The sequence below is a fragment of the Crinia signifera genome, chromosome 12 (assembly GCF_055691185.1).
Source record: "Crinia signifera chromosome 12, ASM5569118v1, whole genome shotgun sequence".
NCBI lineage: Eukaryota > Metazoa > Chordata > Amphibia > Anura > Myobatrachidae > Crinia > Crinia signifera.
The window spans coordinates 87,022,769-87,044,986 of NC_139228.1; the positions used below are offsets into that span (position 1 = coordinate 87,022,769).

The 22,218-nt window shown below is 47.7% G+C and overlaps 1 protein-coding gene and 1 long non-coding RNA gene across 3 annotated transcripts in view; one reads left to right on the forward strand and one right to left on the reverse strand.

The window, feature by feature from the left end:
* The first annotated feature begins 309 nt into the window (after positions 1-309).
* Positions 310-9,081, forward strand: LOC146049587 (uncharacterized). Of its 2 annotated transcripts, none has more exons than XR_014466142.1 (5): positions 310-413; positions 3,230-3,422; positions 3,663-3,747; positions 7,828-7,993; positions 8,073-9,081. It is a non-coding gene; the product is annotated as an uncharacterized LOC146049587 (long non-coding RNA). The 2 variants fall into 2 exon arrangements; XR_014466143.1 differs by lacking the exon at positions 310-413 and adding an exon at positions 994-1,028.
* Positions 9,082-12,706: 3,625 nt separating this feature from the next.
* The window catches only part of ADSS1 (adenylosuccinate synthase 1), a 70,456-nt gene continuing 60,944 nt past the window's right edge, over positions 12,707-22,218 (reverse strand). The window contains exons 9-13 of the mRNA XM_083167811.1: positions 21,295-21,449; positions 18,844-18,968; positions 18,224-18,321; positions 13,921-14,070; positions 12,707-12,934 (exon numbers count right to left, since the gene is read on the reverse strand). Of these exons, the coding sequence (XP_083023937.1) occupies positions 12,882-12,934; positions 13,921-14,070; positions 18,224-18,321; positions 18,844-18,968; positions 21,295-21,449 (581 nt within the window). The 3' untranslated portion in view covers positions 12,707-12,881. The remainder of the gene's footprint in view (positions 12,935-13,920; positions 14,071-18,223; positions 18,322-18,843; positions 18,969-21,294; positions 21,450-22,218) is intronic.

The window sequence follows — 22,218 nt, forward strand, 5'->3', positions numbered from 1 at the left end:
CCCGGCCTTTACGTCACACGCTCCCCCAATCAGAGATCGTGGAGGAACCGACACCCGGCCACTGATTGGCTGGAAGAGAGGCTAGGGGCGGTGCCATGGTCACCTGTAGCCTGAGTGTTTATATTACGTTTCTGGGTCTCAGGATAGGGTTGGAAATCGGTGTGCCAACCATCGATGGTCACCATCGTGGCGGGCAATATGACGGATAACATCGATTGTGTACTTCTAGTCGTGTTAACTTACAACCATCGTTACTTTTGCTCAGCGATGGTCACCACCTGCTTTCCTAGACACATGGCCGCGGGCCAATCAGAGGCAGGGGGCGGTGCTATGTTGGGGCTAATCTCTCTGCCCCTTTCCTTAAAGGGAGGGGTAGAAGGGGTGGGCGACCATGTGGGTCTACACCATCGATGGTAAGCATTCTATATCAGTCATAGATCATCGATGATACTGAATGATCCATTCTGAAGATGGGCTTTGGAAACTCACCATCAAATGATGGTTGGGCTTCTGCCATCGAATCTTAGTAACTGACCATTGCATCTAAAGAAATTGAATTACATTTTTTGGTACTTTCTCATCTTTGCAGCCACCGCTATGCCAGATGGGTGTGGTATAGTAGCCCGACAGTCGGGATTCCGACAGTCATTAGTCAGACGTCGGAATCCCGACTGCACAGCGTGGGGAGCGCAATGAAGCCCCTTGCGGGCTCGCTGCGCTCACCACCTATTTTATTCTCCCTCTATGGGGGTCGTGGACCCCCACGAGGGAGCAGTCGGGATTCCGACGTCGGAGGAATGACTGTCGGAATCCCGACTGTCGGGGAGCCGTCCGGCACCCATGCCGGATATGTTAGCCGCTACGGGAATAGCAGCACCATTGTCCCCTCGCGGGCTCGCCACGCTTCAGGCACGGTGGATCGCTCGCCACTACTTTACTAAAGGTAATAGGTGGTGGCGTGGACACAGGAAGGTTGGCATGGACCCAGGGTGGTGGCGTGGACCCAGGGTGGTGCCGTGAAGAGTTCCGTAAGTTCCGTAGCGTAGGCGGTGGCCACAAAGATGAGAAAGTACCAATTTTTGTTATATGATTTATGCATGCGCAAAAAGAAGCCCTTTTGCGAATGCTTAAACATTTGTATCCGCGTCCACCATTATAGACCAGTAGTGCACAAGTGCAGTGTCCAGTGCATGCACAAAGTATCAAACATCGTACTTTGCTACCTTATCCGGCGCTACTCCAGCCACATCTGAGTGAGGTAGGGTTACCACCTGTCCAGGATTACTCCGGACAGTCCGGTAATTAAGCCAGGTGTCCGGAGTCCTGACTGTTGGCATAATGTGTGACTATACATTGACCGGGAACAGAGCAGGGAGGGAGAGTCCGTCAGCCGCACCGCCGGCAAAGATAATAGCCGCTGGCCCAATGAAGAAGAGCAGGTGTGTGGCTATTTTAAATCTTGCGCAGCAAATCGGAACTCGAGAGCGTCAGGGGTGGCTCCTGATTGGCTGCCGAACCGCTCAAGCTGGCACAAGATTCAAATAGCGCAGACCTGCTCTGATAGCGATACAGCCAGTTCTCTGCCCGGCTGCCTGTCCCACCACTCACCCTGCCTGGCTTCACCTCTCACTCCTCCCTTGACAACGAGCATGTAACCCCTGGTTGCTCTATGCAAAAAAAACCTGACAGGGAGCATATTCCCCCTGGCATAGAGAATTTACCCCCCCCCCCGGCAAAAAGCATGCAACCCCTGGCAGATCATGTAACCTCTGGCAGAGACATTGCAATCCCTTGCATTGTGCATGAAATATTGAATCAATCACTAATACAGGTGGGAAGTAGGGTGCAGGGAGTGTGGGGGGGGGGGGGGGTCATATGCACTTGCATATGCATTTGCATTGCTATGGATCACATATGCTAAGCTGCTGGCCTTTAGGTATCACCCCCTGGAAGGGTAACATCCAGATACAGCCTTTATTTACCCCACTTATGGCACCAGTCTGCAACCAACTATGCTTCACCAGCCCAGTTACAATGGGTATGTGTCGACAGTCAAAAGGTTGCCCACTATTGAAAATGTCGACACGTGAAAAAATGACGACATGCATCATGTCTACATTTCGTCCCCACAGTCGAGAGGCCCCCACTCTAGAATCCTTCAAAAACAGGCTCAAGACTTTCCTGTTTCCTTAAGTCCTTAAGTTATGTATAGTTTATGAAAAGCTTTTCAGTACTTCATTGTTCCTGTACTGTATTACATTCATTATATCTGTTAAGCGCCTTGAGTCCTATTGGAGAAATCTATAAATAAAATCATTATTATTATGACATGGTCAAAACGACGACATGAAAAAGGTCAGCATGAGTTACATTTTTTGTGTTGACATGGACACCGTATCAGTATACTGCGTCCCCTCACAGGACTCGCCCTCTATGCCCACTGATACACCGTCGCCCTAACGGCTGTATATACTGTTACAATACCTATAGTGATCACAGTTAACTTGTGACCAGTTAGCAAAATGCTTAATAAATGTGGCCCTTATTCTGGTTGGTGCGGCCAGAGCCGCACACGGGGCTCCGGCCGCACAAACCAATCCCCGCCCACCCTACGGATCGCCACGGCCGTCCGTACACGGACGGCTGGCGATCCGCATAAAAATGGTGGAGGCGTACGCCTCCACCATGGTGGGAGCTGCCCCCTGCATTCGATGGTCGTCGACCATCGAAGGCAGGTCCGCACGCCCCGGCAGCTCCCGCAAGCTGAGACCACACGGACAATCGTCCGTGTGGTAGCTTGTATGGGGGCTGAAAGCTGACATCCGGCGACGTCAGCTTTCCGCCCCCATGAGTTGCGTCATACCCTCATTACCATGCATACGCCCCGCGTTTGCATGGGAACGCCCATGAAACGCGGGGCGTATACATAGGGAAATGAGGGCATGAAGCCCCTCACTCCCCTATACGCCCCCTTTGCGGCGTAGTAACGTTATGTGCGGCGAATTCGCCTGCACATGCGCAGATTGACCTCTGCGCATGTGCAGACGGAAAACATCGGCGGTACGGCCGCACGCGGGCCGTACCGCTCGAAACAGAATAAGGGCCTAAGTGATCAAGGTTTGTAGAAATGAGACAAACCATGTAATTAAATATTAACGAACGCCACAGATGATTCTTTTCATTGAAATAGTTTAATTATGTTTTCTGTCTAAAATTGTTCATTTCAAAGGTTCTAATAATAGCGATGTCTGTGAGTCGTTTTCTCCGGGGAGCACTAGAACATTTATTTCTATCCAGTTCTCAAACACAGCGACTCCTTGTTCCAGTCCTGGCAACCTTCATGGGTTGTATCCAGGTGACAGACACAACAAACCACTCATAGAACATAGTGCGGACTTATTTCCAGCCAGCAGAGCTCACAAGTAAGACCTACTCTCCGACATATGTATTTATAGCCATTTTTATTCTGCGATATGACCTTTAGATGTAATCTTTTGTTTCTCTTGAGACAATTTTGGCTATTGTAACTAGAAAAGGAAGCAGAACTGTCACATGACATGGGGGGGGGGGGGGGGGGTCCATAGAAAGTGCTGTATCAATGGTGCTGTTTTATTTTCAGAATTAGACTTAAAATAGTAAACTGCCATACTATTCTCTTCTAGTTATTGGCGCTGTTACTGTTCACAAGCTGAGCATGGATATAGAAAGGGGAATATTACGGAGACAAACTTATAAAGCATCCGAAAGGTACCATTGGTTTGTTTTATACTCTCTCTTACACGTTGTATATGCATTTGTATCTACGGCCGAATCTGCGCGTTTTCCCAAAATCGCACATGTAAAAGGATACGAATTGCTGTAAAAATCATACTTTTTGCTACGAAATTCACACATTTTGACCTGTCAATTTTTTCCCAAACTTCAGTTTGCATCCAGATGTTTTCCCATTATAAAGTATACAACTCGCAAATGTAATAGGGTGTCATTTTTTGTAAATGTTGCCAAAAATCTCCCAAAAAAAAATCTGAGCATAACCAGCGTCGGGCTAATTGGACCGGGCCTGGTTTCAAAAATACAGGGGAACAAATGTGTAGGGGTCCCCCCGTATTTTAGAAACCAGCACCAGGCTCTTGAACTGATCCTGGTTCCAAAGATACAGGGGGAAAAAAAACTGGGTTGTCATGACACAGCCGGTGGACACTTTTTATACAAGGTCCCCCGGCCGTACCAGGACCACCGTGTCTGGTCAGCCCTGGATGGTGGGGGAGTTGGAACCATCCATTAAAGGGGGATCCATATCCAGGGCTGAAGCCCGGGGCTGTCCCCGGTGTCCCAGGACGGTGGATGCTGGGCTGTAAATTATAATAAAAAAATAGCATTTTACAGTAGAACTACAAGTCCCAGAAGGCTTCCCCCGCATGCTAGGACTTTGGAACCACAAGTCCTAGCATGCAGTCCTTAATGGCCCCCCTTAGACTTGTAGTTTTCCTGTAAAAAGAATGTATTTCATACAGGGCTATTTTTCAGTAGGCTCCAGCAGGAACTGAGGCCCTTATTCTAGTTCACTCTTTCTGACAAAATATTTCTTAGATGGACAAAACCATGTGCACTGCAGGTGAGGCAGGTGTTACTTGTGCAGAGATAATTAGATTTGGTTGGGTTTTACACCTGCCTCACCTGCAGTGCACATGGTTTTGTCCATCTAAGAAATATTTTGTCAGAAAGAGTGAACTAGAATAAGGGCCTCAGTTCCTGCTGGAGCCTACTGAAAAATAGCCCTGTATATATATATATGACAGTTTTTAGCCCACAATCTCTCCACCTCACCCCCAGTCCCTGTCTGCTCCTACCTCCAATCTCTGTCTTCACACCTCCCTCTCTCCATATCCAGCAAGAGCGAAACTGATAAGTGTCCCTGCAAAAATTTCTTTCCTTTTTGTTATGACATACTTTAGCACACAAAGGAGTAATTTGGTCCGTCGAGTGGCCTCTAGTGGTTAGTGGCGGTACTTCACCTCATAGAGCTGAGAAGCAGTTAGCCATATATATATTGTATATATATATATATATATATATATATATATATATATATATATATATATATATATACATATATATTGTGTATATATATATATATATATATATATATATATATTTATTAATTTATTTATACTTGAACAGAGCTGACTCAATTAGTAATTTTGGGGTAGATTTATTAAGCTCGGTGAAGTGATAAACTGGTTTTTATCACCGGCCAATCAACTCTTACCTGTAATTTTTCAAACCAAGCCTGTAACTTCAAGTGTAGGAGCTGATTGGACGGTGATAAAAACCAGACAGTTTATCACTTCACTTAATAAATCTACCCCTTAGTACCGCAGTTATTATAATTTTGGGTACTTGTGTATTATCACGGCGCCCATCGCATTACAGACCATAAGGCATGCGATGGTATGCAAAGCGATGTTCCGCGATGTCCCCCGATGCAATGCAATGCGATTATACACTGTATAAGCACCCTAATGGGGGCTTACATGTTAAATGGACCCCCAAGCCACCGCCACTATGAACCACCAAGCCCGAAGCATAGCGAGCCCCGCGAGGGGACGCGGAATACATGTGAAGTAATACGGGTTCCCTCGCGGGGCTCGCTACGCTCGCCACGCTTCGGGCTCGGTGGTTTGCTGCACTCGCCATACTATATAAAATCAACTCCACACCGACGTGGATAGTGGGGGTATGAAAAGGTCGGAGGACGCGTACCGCCGCTCCTCACGGGCTCGCTGCACTCACCACGTTTCTGGTTCACGTTCATACTGGGGGTGGCGTGGGGGTGCATTTAACATTGTAAGCCCCCATTAGGGTGCTTAAAAACTCCCATTAGGGTGCTTATACAATTTAACATTGTATAGGGGGCTTAAATCGCATCGCTGTGCATCGGGTAAATGGCATGCGATGCGATTAAAAAACAGGCTCTGATGTGCGATGGGCGCCGTGATAATACACAAGTACCTAATTTTGCTATCTTTGCTCAAAGCTTGGCATCATCAGAACCTGTACTTTGGGACGGACTTCAATTGTTTAATGTGTGCCTGCCTTTATGGGTGCCTGCCACTAGAGGGCAGCAATGTAAGTATTTTGCTGTACGTACACACATGCTGCTGGTGCATCACTTGCACCCTTTGCCCCATTCATGTTAGAAGTGAACAGATCCTGATGTCCCAGGTTGCAGCCCCAAACACCCCTACAGCTACTGCCCCAAACTTACCCCCTCCAACTACAGCACCAAACTTACCCCCTCCAACTACCGCCCCAAACTTACCCCTCCAACTACCGCCCCAAACTTACCCCCTCCAACTACAGCACCAAACTTACCCCCTCCAACTACCGCCCCAAACTTACCCCTCCAACTACCGCCCCAAACTTACCCCCTCCAACTACAGCACCAAACTTACCCCCTCCAACTACCGTTCCAAACTTACCCCTCCAACTACCGCACCAAACTTACCCCCTCCAACTACCGCCCCAAACTTACCCCCTCCAACTACCGCCCCAAACTTACCCCTCCAACTACCGCACCACTGTTTAGAGCCATTTGCTGTAATAATAAATAAGGAATGAGAGCAGGTTAGCATGGCTCTGATGCAGGGGTGTGATGCTGTGCTGCTCCCCCAGCAAGCACCACTCTTATACCCCATTTCCACTAGCCTAAATAACATGGTTTTTGCACGGGAGAATGCAAAAACCCAGGTTTGCAGTCGGTGTAAACGCTCCCATTTGAAATAACCTGGGTCGTGAAACCCGGCATTTCAACCTGGGTAGCGAGCAGGGTTGAACACGAATTCAACCCGGCTCGCTGTGCAGAGTAAACGGTAACCCGGGTTGATGCGCCGCGGGTCGCATTTCCTAAAATGTCATAGCCTGCGCTGGGAGATGCTCTCATCTCTCAGCGCTGGCTCAGGACCCGCCTCAGGCGACATCACCCGCTCGGCTTTATGCCGTTTGGCGACTCTGGTGTAAAAAGTGTCACAAGCCGGGTCGGAGCTGGGTACAAAATCCTGGGTGCAACCCGGCTTGTAGTAAAAGATTGATTGCATAGATTGTAAACTTGCAGCAGGGCCCTCTTAGACCCTTATTCTGGTTCACTCGCAAAGGTATATTCCTTCTCAAATCTACAACACGATGTGCACTGCAGGTGGGGCAGATGTAACATGTGCAGAGAGAATTAGATTTGGGTGGGGTTTTACTTCAAAGTGAGATCTATATTGCAGTGTAAAAATAAATCAGTCAGTATTTACCCTGCACAGAAACAAAATAACCCACCCAAATCTAAATCTCTTTGCACATGTTACATCTGCCTCACCTGCAGTGCACATGGTTTGGTCCATTTAAAAAAGAATTTTCCTTTGCGAGTCAACCAGAATAAGGGCCTTGCCTCCAAGACTTTCTGTCGTTTCCCAGTTTGTTTTATTCACCACTGGGTGCTGACATTTCTTCCTGCTGTCCCCCATGCTGATGAGAAGAAATGTGCAAAAAGTTTTCCGTTGGGTACCCAAACGGCACTTTTTGCAAAAAGCATTATAAAGCAGCAATTGAATAGTGTCCCCAATCTCCCATCACTTTTACCTTTGGGACTGAGTTTGGGAAATACTGACCTACAGTGCATACTCCTTAATCATTCTCTGTACTTGTCCATTCAATCTGAACGTCTACATATCCATCTGTATTTTGTAGACATGCCGCTGACACACATGAGTACTGCTGCAATGGTGATTACAGTCATAGTGGAAGTAACACGGTGCTGCTGTGTTTTTTGCTTGTGTAAAGTGTTGCAGGAAGAACTGTACAATTCAAGTCCCAGCAGAAGAGTCTGGTCGATAATGAAGAAGATTCTGGCTGCAAAAAATATCGTGTTCCTCTAGATGTTTACGGCAAACCCGAAACTCACCGTTGGACAACAGTTTACGATGAGGCGTATAATGGGGATAATCAGGTTTGGGTCAATTTCTATATTTTTCTGGCCCGATTTTTCTTTCCCAACAGAATATTTGAATGTGTTTCTTTGATAACAGGGATGGAGGAAATGACAGAGAAGGAATTACTGGTGAGTGTAGGGGAAAGATCGGATACCGAAGAACTGCAATGCAATTGAATCTCTGACGGTGAAAGAGGCTGTAGGACAAGGGCTCAAAGTGCGGTGGAGCCTCATTAGAGACCACTCAAAACGTCACCTGTGTGTCAGCCCCCTGGGAAACTCTGCTTGATGGGTTGTTCCATTTAATATACATTTTGGCTCGTAATGACACTGCTCTTATGCTCTTATGCTAAACCAAAATCTGTGTATTCTCAATATTACAATTAGAATGTTTCTAAAGACGAATAAATGGACCCACTTATTGACTAGTACCAGGGTCAAGAGGGGAGGAATTTCCTTGGACCCGGGGTTGTCGGAGGGGCCTGGATCCGCCAAAGCCCCCACCCCACCGGTATATGGTCGCTGGGTCGATAATTTCTAGGTCGACAGTCACTACATCGACAGTGACAAGGTTGACACCTGAAAATGGTCGACATTAGTTGGGCATAGAGTGAGAATATTATAGTGTGACAAGAGCAGCGAGGCATTGTGCCTGAAGCATGTCGACCGTAAGTTGTGTCAACATTCTGGTAATGTCGACATATGCTATGTAGACCATAATTTGATTATGAGTGATTTTCCCCGTGCGCACGGCTGCGAACACTTTTTCAGTCGTGCACAGGGACTGGGGGGGTGCTCCGCAGGGCTGCGTTTACCTGTTCGCCGTGCTCCAACCACTGAATCAGGCCCATAGTGACTTGGTGCTGTGGGCCAGTCCAATCCTGGATGCCACTAAAATGACATTAGCCTTGCGTCCACCATGTGTGTGTCGACAATTGCCATGTTGACCTTTTGAACCTGTTGCCCTTAGACACAGTTGACCTTTTACCTTTTGACCTTGTCAGCCAGTTGCATTTAAGCCTATTGGCTGTCTAACTGGACACTGTGGGTAGTGTGGCCAATCCCGGGATCGGGATCGGCGGGATCCCGGGATCTGGCCTAAAAAAGTCCGGGATTTCAATCCCGGGATTGGAGAATCCAATCCCGGGATTTCGGGATTAGACTGTGCATGCGCAGTCTAATGCCGGGCAGCATCTGAGCACTCGCTCAGACGCTGCCCGGCTGTTCCCGTAACCTGACCCGGTGTGCGGCCTGCATAGCGTGACAGTAGAGGTCACGCTGCGCAGGCCACACGTCACCAGTGACCGCCTACCCGCCTCTTCTCCGCCGCCCGCCAGCACGCCGGCCTGACTCCGCCCGCCTGCCCGCCTCCGCCTGCCCGCCTCTTCTCCGCCGCCCGCCCGCCTCCGCCCGCCTGCTGTCTTCTATGGAGGTGCACTTGCCGGGAGGCACCGTGCACCTCCAAACCCACTCCCGGCCGCCCGCCCGCACCCTAATGTAAGTAGATGTGCGGGTCGGCCGGGGTGGGTCCTATGCTAAAAAAAATTTTTTGGGGTGGGGATGCCAATCCCGGGAATCCCGGGATTGAGCATTTTTCAATCCCGGATCCCGGGATTGAAAAAATGCCCCGGGATTGGCATCCCTAACTGTGGGGTTTATCTACTAAGATGGGTGTTCTGTTGAATATTGGATGTTGCCCATAGCAACCAATTAGAATGTACTTCTTACTTATTTTGCATCTTCTAGAAGATAATAGACAGAATCTGATTGGTTGTCCATAGCAACATCCCATCTGCAATAGATCTGCTATCTTAGTAAATAACCCCCAGTCTATCCAATGTCTGGAACCCCTCGCAGCTGTAGAAATACCTTCAGATTCTAAAATAGCTCTTAGTGGTAGACTTAACTATTACTACAGCCCATAGCAACCAATCAGCTCTTAGTGGTAGACTATTACTATAGCCCATAGCAACCAATCAGCACTTAGTGGTAGACTATTACTATAGCCCATAGCAACCAATCAGCTCTTAGTGGTAGACTATTACTACAGCCCATAGCAACCAATCAGCTCTTAGTGGTAGACTATTACTATAGCCCATAGCAACCAATCAGCTCTTAGTGGTAGACTATTACTATAGCCCATAACAACCAATCAGCTCTTAGTGGTAGACTATTACTATAGCCCATAACAACCAATCAGCTCTTAGTGGTAGACTTAACTATTACTACAGCCCATAGCAACCAATCAGCTCTTAGTGGTAGACTATTACTATAGCCCATAGCAACCAATCAGATCTTAGTGGTAGACTATTACTATAGCCCACAGCAACCAATCAGCTCTTAGTGGTAGACTATTACTATAGCCCATAGCAACCAATCAGCTCTTAGTGGTAGACTATTACTATAGCCCACAGCAACCAATCAGCTCTTAGTGGTAGACTATTACTACAGCCCATAGCAACCAATCAGCTCTTAGTGGTAGACTATTACTATAGCCCATAGCAACCAATCAGATCTTAGTGGTAGACTATTACTATAGCCCATAGCAACCAATCAGCACTTAGTGGTAGACTATTACTATAGCCCATAGCAACCAATCAGCTCTTAGTGGTAGACTATTACTACAGCCCATAGCAACCAATCAGCTCTTAGTGGTAGACTATTACTATAGCCCATAACAACCAATCAGCTCTTAGTGGTAGACTATTACTATAGCCCATAACAACCAATCAGCTCTTAGTGGTAGACTTAACTATTACTACAGCCCATAGCAACCAATCAGCTCTTAGTGGTAGACTATTACTATAGCCCATAGCAACCAATCAGATCTTAGTGGTAGACTATTACTATAGCCCACAGCAACCAATCAGCTCTTAGTGGTAGACTATTACTATAGCCCATAGCAACCAATTAGCACTTAGTGGTAGACTATTACTATAGCCCATAGCAACCAATCAGCTCTTAGTGGTAGACTATTACTACAGCCCATAGCAACCAATCAGCTCTTAGTGGTAGACTATTACTATAGCCCATAGCAACCAATCAGCTCTTAGTGGTAGACTATTACTATAGCCCATAACAACCAATCAGCTCTTAGTGGTAGACTATTACTATAGCCCATAACAACCAATCAGCTCTTAGTGGTAGACTTAACTATTACTACAGCCCATAGCAACCAATCAGCTCTTAGTGGTAGACTATTACTATAGCCCATAGCAACCAATCAGATCTTAGTGGTAGACTATTACTATAGCCCACAGCAACCAATCAGCTCTTAGTGGTAGACTATTACTATAGCCCATAGCAACCAATCAGCTCTTAGTGGTAGACTATTACTATAGCCCACAGCAACCAATCAGCTCTTAGTGGTAGACTATTACTACAGCCCATAGCAACCAATCAGCTCTTAGTGGTAGACTATTACTATAGCCCATAGCAACCAATCAGATCTTAGTGGTAGACTATTACTATAGCCCATAGCAACCAATCAGCACTTAGTGGTAGACTATTACTATAGCCCATAGCAACCAATCAGCTCTTAGTGGTAGACTATTACTACAGCCCATAGCAACCAATCAGCTCTTAGTGGTAGACTATTACTATAGCCCATAACAACCAATCAGCTCTTAGTGGTAGACTATTACTATAGCCCATAACAACCAATCAGCTCTTAGTGGTAGACTTAACTATTACTACAGCCCATAGCAACCAATCAGCTCTTAGTGGTAGACTATTACTATAGCCCATAGCAACCAATCAGATCTTAGTGGTAGACTATTACTATAGCCCACAGCAACCAATCAGCTCTTAGTGGTAGACTATTACTATAGCCCATAGCAACCAATCAGCTCTTAGTGGTAGACTATTACTATTGCCCATAGCAACCAATCAGATTCTGTCTATCATTTTCTAGCACACAATAGAGGAGTGAATCTGTTTGGTTGCTATGGGTAACACCACCAATTGTCTAGAAGCTTCAGTAAATCTACCCCCTTGGCTTCAATGTTTTACCTAATCTTTTGGGAATACGGTCATTGGGTCTACAGCAAGTTGGTCAACACTGTTAGGTCGACATGGAGATAGGTCGACATAGGTTTAGATCGACAGGTCATTAGGTTGACACAAGCATTAGGTCGACAGTGTCTAGGTCACAGTCAAAATGTCGACATGGAGTTTTTTCACAGTTTTTTTGAGCCAACATGTGCCGACAGGTGGTATTTCATGCCCTGCCATGCACTAGGGCATGGTGGGAGAATAAAATAGTGTGCCAAGCGATGCGAGGGGATGCGGTGCACTGGAAACTGTGTCCATGTCGACTGTGTCGACATTCGGTAAAAAACAGTGAAAAACCCTATGTTGACCTTTTGACTGTCGACCTAGACAATGCTTGTGTCGACCTATTGACCTCTCGACCTAGACCCATGTCGACCTTGTCCCATGTTGACCTAGAACCATGTCAACCTTTCCCCATGTCGACCTAACGGTGTCGACCTAATGACTGTCGACCAACTTGCTGTAGACCAAACGATCCCAACCCCTTAAGAGCCACCAAGGGCATAACTACCATAGGTCTTACTTACGAAAATCGGGTCCGCCTCCCGGCAAATCGCATCATTTAGTACCACCCCCTCCCCGAAGAGCTACGAATCCTGACATGTGAAGAAAAGAGGGCAGGGCTTAATGAGCTTTTGTTAATTTAACACCACTTATCAACAGAAAGACGCATACAACTTTATTTCAAACCACTTTTACTTATTAGCGTAGACAGTCGCAGATTGTGCGGAGGTGGGAAAGCTGTCTCACAGCAGGTCCGGAACACGCTGCAGTACACACTATTCACTACTGTCACCGACAGTGTTCCTGCCTTGTGCTGACATCGGGGTGTGGAACTCTAAAGAACCGAACTCTAGAACAGCTCAATCATAGACTCTCTTGATTTTCCAACGCCAACCCATTTCACTGCGATAAAGACAAAGGATATGTGTTATCTCATATTATAGTGTTGATAAAATGCACCCAAGTTATGGGAAATAGTAACTACACATGTAAATTCTGAGGGAAAAGGTGCCCCTCCTGAGCATAACCAGCAATGGGCTCTTTAAACTGGTGCTGTTCCTAAAAATACAGGGAGAAAATTGCATAGGGATCCCCTGTATTTAAGAACTTGCACTGGGCTTTTAGACTGGTGCTGGTTCCAAAAATACAGGAGAGGGGGAACTTAGGGGTCCTCCATATTTTTGAAACCAGCACCGGGTTCCAGTAGTCAGTAAGGTAATGCCAAAGATAGGGGAAACACGTTTGTATAATGCGATTTGTTATTTTTTTTCACCCCTGGATGCCGACATGGACCAAAGAGCACCAATTTACACTGGATTAGATGAGTATGTATTTATTTTTTTATTTTTACATAGCTTCAGCATTGGCCCTTCGTTGCCCTAGAAAGGGGGGGTGTCTATATTGGAGCCCTAACCCCTTTCATCTCTATTACCTGCCCAGGCACTCAGGGGGTCAGTAGTTTGACTATTAGTAAATGTTATCCTTGTTTTTAAAGTAAAAAAAATAGAAGTGTGTTACTGTTTGAGTATGTGGTAAGAAGTATTGTATAACGGGCAGTTTTCTAAATGCTGGAGCAATATTTAAGTCATGGGACTGATGCAAAGTTCTGAGGGCCCAAAAGTCGGGATCCCGATTTATAGGGGCTATTCTCTCTCGTGGGGGTCCACAACCCCCATAGAGGGAGAATAGAACCTGTGGTGAGCGCAGCGAGCTTGCAAGGGGATTTTTAGCGCTCGTTCCGCTGTCGGAGTACCGGCGGGTGGGGTTTCCGATGTCGGTATACTGACCGTTGGAATCCCAACTGCCGGACCGCCATACCACACCCTCAGGTGCAATCTACCCAGGCAAGCTATAAGTTTCGGGTGTTTTGCATCTAATCGTACGCTCACCAGGCACTCCAATGTGGTTCTCCACAAATCGGATGTAGTTTTGTGCTTTGGCAGGAAGCTCCTCCCACTTCCTGGCAGCGGTGGTGTCACTCTTCCAGCCCGGCATCACTTCATATTCCACTTCCACCTTCTGTAGAATTTCTTGATTCGCTGTGACACAAAACAATAGGTTTGCAAACACAATAAGGTTATTTCCATCCTCCCATCTGTCCGTTTGTGTGTCTCCGAAACACTGCCATCTGTTGGCAGCAAGTGAAACTACAGGCAATGACATGGTAGAAGTCTAGCTTTCGAAGCATTTGCTTTGAGCGGCTTACTAGTGTATGTATATGTGTGTAATGGTTAGTATAACTGCCTGACAGCACTGAGGTCATGGGTTCGATTCCCACAGACAGAAGTAACTAAGGTTACCCTTGACACATTAAAATACATACAGTAGGAAAAATGTTTGAGACTAATGTTTTGGGGCAGCAGGGACTGTGTAATGGTTAGCATTACTGCCTCACAGCGCTGAGGTCATGGGTTCTATCTCCCCCATGTGTTATATATACGGGGCAGTACGGACGGTGTAATGGTTACATTACTGCCTCACAGCACTGAGGTCATGGGTTCTATCCCCACCATGTGTTATATATACGGGGCAGTACGGACGGTGTAATGGTTAGCATTACTGCCTCACAGCGCTGAGGTCATGGGTTCTATTCCCACCATGTGTTATATATACGGGGCAGTACGGACGGTGTAATGGTTAGCATTACTGCCTCACAGCACTGAGGTCATGGGTTCTATCCCCACCATGTGTTATATATACGGGGCAGTACGGATGGTGTAATGGTTACATTACTGCCTCACAGCACTGAGGTCATGGGTTCTATCCCCACCATGTGTTATATATACGGGGCAGTACGGACGGTGTAATGGTTATATTACTGCCTCACAGCGCTGAGGTCATGGGTTCTATCCCCACCATGTGTTATATATACGGCGCAGTACGGAGGGTGTAATGGTTACATTACTGCCTCACAGCGCTGAGGTCATGGGTTCTATCCCCACCATGTGTTATATATATACGGGGCAGTACGGACGGTGTAATGGTTAGCATTACTGCCTCACAGCGCTGAGGTCATGGGTTCTATCCCCACCATGTGTTATATATACGGGGCAGTACGGACGGTGTAATGGTTAGCATTACTGCCTCACAGCGCTGAGGTCATGGGTTCTATCCCCACCATGTGTTATATATACGGGGCAGTACTGACGGTGTAATGGTTAGCATTACTGCCTCACAGCACTGAGGTCATGGGTTCTATCCCCACCATGTGTTATATATACGGGGCAGTACGGATGGTGTAATGGTAAGCATTACTGCCTCACAGCACTGAGGTCATGGGTTCTATCCCCACCATGTGTTATATATACGGGGCAGTACGGACGGTGTAATGGTTAGCATTACTGCCTCACAGCACTGAGGTCATGGGTTCTATCCCCACCATGTGTTATATATACGGGGCAGTACGGACGGTGTAATGGTTACATTACTGCCTCAAAGCACTGAGGTCATGGGTTCGATTCCCACCATGGCCCTAACTGTGCGGAGTTTGTATATTCTCCCCATGCTTGCATGGGTTTCCTCTGGGTACTCTGGTTTCCTCCCACAATCCAAATATATACTGGTAGGTTAATTGGCTCCCAACAAAATGAGCCCTAGAATGTCTGTGTGTGCGTGTACATGTGGTAGGGAATATAGATGCCTTATTTATCCTGCCTATGCAAATAAAAGTTAGCCTGAACTGACTTTTATTTAAGAGCACTCCCATGGGCAAGTCCCGTTCCCGCTGCCGTCTGCCCCTGTCCCTCCCTGCAACGAATGGCCCAGCTTGTGTGTAACTAGCTGAAGCCGTTCCTTTCATGCCCAAATACGCGCTTGTACAGGCCCCCCACAATCGGAACAGGGCTGATTCAGACCATGAAAAATGCTAATTGAATTCCAGACTGGTTCTGAATAAGACCTTGTCCCATCCAATGCCGTTCATTCTTTGCTAAAATAACAATCATCCACAACTATTAGTCACTTTTTACTTTATTGCAGATATAAAAAGACAACTCAGAAAATAAAGACCGTGTTATGCACATTCCTGCTGTGAAGGGCATTCTCCATCTCCAATCAGGGGGTCTGCCTAACCTGTTTTATAAGTGCTCACTGAGGGAGGGATGCACTAAAGGGAAAATGCGGTAAAACAGGGGTTTTACCGCATTTTCCTATGTACCAATACCCGTCCGCCCCGTCTTTGCCTGGCAGGGTATCGCCACCTCTGGGTGGCGATACCCTATAGAAGCCTATGGGCTTCTATCGCCGCCCGCCGTCCGCGCGCCCCCACCCCCCCTCCCGTCCTCCTTTGATCTCCTCCTCCCCCAGCAGGTGTCACAGCCGGGAGGACATCTGGCTGCAGGGGGGAGGAGGAGACACAGGGGGACACTGACAGCCGCCGGGATGTGACGGAGACCCCCGCAGTCCACATCACAGGTATCTGTTAGTACATATGCGGTAGCATCGCGGCGGCTGGCACGCGAGGGACAGCGATGTATATTAATACATCCCGCCCTGAGTGATGTGCTGTTACGGATGTTTTTGGCAATATTGTATGATCATTTCTAAGAGAACACTACAAAATAGAATCACTCACACTGTGAAGTTTTTGTCAATTAAAGCAGCTGTGAAATGTTCACCAATGGATGGAAAAATAGGTGTGGCGCACACCGTCACCAAGTTTTAGATGGGAGGTTTTGGTTGATTGGAACAACCTTGCTCCTAGTGATTATGTAAAGTGTTCCTGGGTGGAAAACGTTTTTGAAGTGATGATGAGGTCACCAACTGGTTCAATTGCCTGGGAAATGTGTCAGTGAGTAATGAGTACACCTGTGCACCTGCTGGGTGACCTGGGAAATGTGTCAGTGAGTAATGAGTACACCTGTGCACCTGCTGGGAACCAGTAAAATGTGAACTGTATGGGTTCCTGAGGACCGGTTTGATAACCACTGGACTAATGTATTTTGGATCTGATTTGGATATGTACATGAAGTTGGCCATACACCATACACTTATATCATATGGCCCTTTTTCACACAATTTTGGCCCATCGGGCCAATAAATCATGTGAAAAATGCCATATCATGTATGTTTTACCTCGGATCTAACGAGCGGTCCCGTGCGCAGTTGGATTGGATCCGGAGATCGTCATGGCTGCCACAAGGCTCACTCGGATTCCGCAGCCATGACTGGGATCACATATAATACATTGTGGAGGTTATTCGAATTGATTCGCTCCCCTGCACGTTCGCACAGAGCAGCGATTTTTAGAGACTGCGCATAAGCATTTATGCGCATGTGTGGCCTCTTTGTGCAAGCAGGCACGGCACATCGATTATTCACTGGCCACTGGAACAGTGCAGTGTGGGTGGGGGCTGTGGTGCGGCGGTCCGTGGTGGTGCCTATGTGACCGCTCAGCTTTTCATGAGTGCTCCCATAAAAACGCTGGGCCTTGCAATGGAAAATTACGTCAGCTGCCCACCTTCTTCCCGTAGAGGGCTCCGCAGATCATAAGGTGCCCATACACGTTGCGATATGTGTGCTGTGCTTTTTGAACTTCATTTGTGCCGTGCGATTTTGGCACTTGTAGGGGGATGCGATGCGATTTTAGCCTTTTTTTTTTAATGAGTTTATAGTTACTTAATGGGCATCGCATCGCATCGTATGTACTACAAAACTGATGCGATGCTATACAATATTGTACCTGCGGGGACGCGCATCGCATCACATCCCCGCAGGTACACTGTGCGATTTTAACCGATGCGATGCGTTTTGAACTTTAAAAGTTCAAAATGCATGTTAAATTCGCAACGTGTACGGGCACCTTCAGACCAACAGAGACTATATCTGCGAGCGCTGGTGAAATCATTCGATTGCAAGCTACGAATGGATGTTAATATTAAAACACCCATTCACATGCCTGCGGGGAGATCTGCAGTGCTTGTGGCGGGCGTTAGTGTGGGTGGTGTATAAATGATTCACAAAGCTGCAAAATTCGCAGATTTGCGTGTCAACCAAAATAACGTCCAGTATGATGACGCGGCTACATGCGAGGCTGCATGCAGTGCTTCGGCTAAATGTATGGGGGCATAAAATCTGATGGTTACAGTGGCTAAATAAAACGTAAGTAATTCAAATACATGACACAAGATACCCAAAGAATCATCAGTCGCACGGCTTATAAATCCAATATGAAGGAAATGGAAATTTACCCACCTGGGAAGTAGGGAATTCTCTTCCCATTGAGTCTGTACGCTACACCAACTTTAATCTCGTCCAGTGTGTCTAAGATATCCAGCTTTGTCAGCGCCAAGCTAAAAAAATGTAAATAGTTTAATACACCAAAGCGTTTGGTTTCCAACTCCTGGATACATATATCTAGAATACTGCATATTGTCTATCGGAAATAAGCCCTGATTCTGGTTCACTTGCAAAAGCAAACAAAATATCACCCAAATGTAACTCTCTGCATACGTTACATCTGCCCCCATGCAGTGCAGCATGGTTTTGTCCATTCGAGAGAGAATTTGCTTTTGCGAGTGAACCAGAATCAGGGGATCACCCAGCGGTTTCATGGGAACGCCCGTCGCCACCGCCCCACACCCTTCCTGCTCGGTGCGAACGATATGGCGAACAAACAGTTTGCCGCGCCCGCTCGCACCAAGCCGCTGCACATAAAAGTATATGCGGGTGCGCGAATACGGTCCCATATTTTCATTACGCTTCTCCATGCATGCGCCCAAATTAGCGACTCATTGCCACAGCATTGCGTCCACTCTGAATCAGGCCCACAATGTTACCGTATTTTCGGCCAGGACTTTGGGTAACAGACTTACGCGGTGAAACCATTGATCATATGGGCATATCTTAAAATGATCAGGTCTAACCAGCCGCATCTCCTCTTGCGACCCGTCGTTACTCCCCATTCATGCCCGCGAGTCTGAAGAAGAGTACCGATGTCCTGAAAGAGAATCAATAGCACAACATGATTGTCCGCGAATAACAGACTGAACTATTGGCGCACCGAGAAAATCCCCAGTGTACCCCACTGCCCGAGGTCACCTCCTCTAGTGGGCAGGTTCTAAATTTTGTGCACTCAAATTTACCCTGCCGGAGGGTCAGTAACTTAGTGGTGCAGGACCATTGGTGACTATTTGTCCAAGTCCCTCTATGCAGGGCAGTAGAGAGCCTGGCAGGGCCCAGGAACTTCTCAGGGGGCGTGGCCTAATCACGAGGGAATGGCCATGCACCCTTAAAATAAAATACATAATAAAATAGCACTTTAAGCCACACTTCTGCCAAGCACACAGCAGCATGTGCTGGATTGAGAAGACCCGCTACTGCCAGATAACTTGGGCCCCTACATCAGAGCTGGGCCCAGGTAATACACCTTTTACATCCAAATCCCGGATCCGACCTGGTATTTGGAACATGGTTCCAAGCCAGGTCAGATCCAGGATTTGCACCGTTTACACTGCGGTGCCGACCAGCAGTGTAAACGGAGCCGGCGCTTGGAGATGACATCATCTCCAAGCAACGGGACCGCTGATCACCCAGCCGGGACCGCCGATTATCACGCTGGGGGCAAGCCCAGCACCAAAGTAAGCTGCTGGGCTGCCCCCAGGCCCCGTGCACCCTTCAGCCCCCGTCAGTGAGGTGAATAGATGCCGCACACAGACATCCATCCGCCTCCTCCCCGGCTCCATTGCTGTCTGCAGTACAGTACAGCAGACAGCAGCCGAGACTGTGTGCGCCCCCGCCCAACCTCCATGTTGATCACAGGAAGCTGCGGTCCAGAGGTTGGGCTTCCCCCATTGTTGTATACGGGAGCCTGGTCGGATGACCAGCCGTACCCATTTACAATGCCCTCCTGCCTGTGTAAAGGGACACAGGTTAACCCTTTTACACCACCGCTGACCCGGATCCACAAGGGAAAAACCTGGGTTCCAATGACACTTAATCATTTTGGTGCTGCTGGCATATTTTCGGCATCTCTGCCAGCTGCATGGACATTGGCAGCTATATTGTAAGTAACGGGAAGCGAGCAATGTTGCTTTTGGTTAATCATATGGGAATTGTAAGAGTATTCCCGGGCTGCACTGTGGTATGGAGGTGCTGATCTTCCCTCAGGTGTACAGGTATTTTACGCTGAAGCAGTTGCCATGGACGCAGCACAGGACGTGTGGCCACCATGGAGGCGCAGGAAGCCAGGATACCGTGGCTATAATCAACAAGGGGGGGTTAGAAAAGGTGCAAAAATGAATTTTCGGCTGATTTACAAACTATAGGCCTGGACAATATGCGCCATTCTGGGTGTTGTAAAACTACAAGTCCCAGCACAACCTGTCAAGTATCTGGTAGGGGAGTGTGGATCGTTTGGTCGACAGTGTCTGGGTTGACCACTATTGGTTGACAGGCAAAATGCCGACACCTCAAAAAGGTCGAAATATGGGCTAGGTCGACAATGGTCGAAAAGGTCGACACAAGCAAAAGATCAATATGGAAAAGTTTGACATGAGTTTTCATTGTTTTTGTGTCACTGTCAACATATATCGACACTGTATAAATGTACCACGTCGCCGCGCATGTCTCACTACGCTCTCGGGCGCGGCGCCTCGCTGTGCTCGTCACAGTAATATATTCTCACTCTATGTCTACTGGGACGGTATTCTATGAACAAGTTGGTTGAAAAAAAATTCATTGTCAACATTTTGCTTGTGTCGACCTTCTGACAATGCCAACTTAATGCATGTTGACCTTTTTAATGTGTCAACCGTCTGCCTGTCGACCAATAGTAGTCGACCTAATAAACACATATGCCCCTTTCACATTGCACAAATAATTTTGCTCCGACCCAGGTTGTTGCCATGTCAACGTTGGCCGACGTACGGTGTGAAAGGGCCTTTACAAATTACCCAGGTCCAGCAACCCAACATTCACACTGTAGGGAGGAGGCAGCATCAGCTCCAAGCACTGCCTCCCCCCCTTCCCCGGTCACCCGCTGCTTTGCTCCGCCCCCCTTACTGACATCAACAACCCGGCTAGCTTATTGCCGGGTTGCTGCGGGACAGTCGCACAAATGCCGGGTCACTCCTGGGACCGACCCGTGTCCAAATCCCGGGTTCGACCCGGCATTTGCGGTGTGAAAGGAGTATTACTCTGGTAGAGCACACTCAGACTAACTTTATCAGCGGCACCAAGATGCAAGGGGCTTGTACTAATAACCAGGCCCCGGCCTGTTGGAGAGGCCCAGCTGAGGTGGAGAGACCTGCTAGCAGAATACTCACGTTGATTTGTTCTGTTGGGAAGGCGCCAATGCCCACTCTGGTGGTATATGCTTTCACAACACCGTAAACATCACCAATGTTCTGAGGCGGGATGCCTAGTCCAGTGCAGACTCCTCCCACTGTACAGTTTGATGAGGTCACAAAGGGGTACGTGCCTGCGGATAGAGATGCCCAAATATACTTTATAACGATAATCACCAATCACTATATAGACATGATAATCGTTTACAGAGTTTTTTTGTCAATAAAGACTATGGATATGACATCAAATCAGCACTGACCTATGTATAGGATGCTACTGTTACTCTGCAGTACTAATATTGTAGTATGGAAAGGGCAGAAAGTAACAGTTGTTGATGGAAGCTACTTTTTATCAGTAGACTCTGTGGGCTGGATGCACCAAGCGCCTGAATCTGATACACTCCGATGCCATGATCCAGTTCCTAATAGAAGCCTATGGGCTTCTTATCATGATGTGCACTGGGAGGGATCCAATCAGATCCCTCCCCGTGTCATACATTCCATTCATCTTGGTTTGCATCACAGAAGACTTAGGCCCTTATTCTGATCGGTGCGGCCGGATCCGAATATGCGGCCAGGACCGTGCGTCCGAAACCCCGCCTTCCATACGGATCGCCAACTCCGTCCGTACGCGGTAAGAAGCTGGCCGAACGGACCGCACGTGTATTTTTCATGGAATACGCCTCCTCCATCTCAGGGAACCTCCCCCATCATTCGATGGTCGCAGACCATCAAATGCAGGACCGAGTGATCCGCCAGCTCCCGCAACCTCAGACCACACGGGCATTTCTCCGTGCAAAAGCAGGGATCTGGGCGGGCAGCTGACATCCGGCGATGTCATATGTCCGCCCCCTACACGTGCGTCACGGCCGCATTACCATACGTACGCCCAGCGTTTGCATG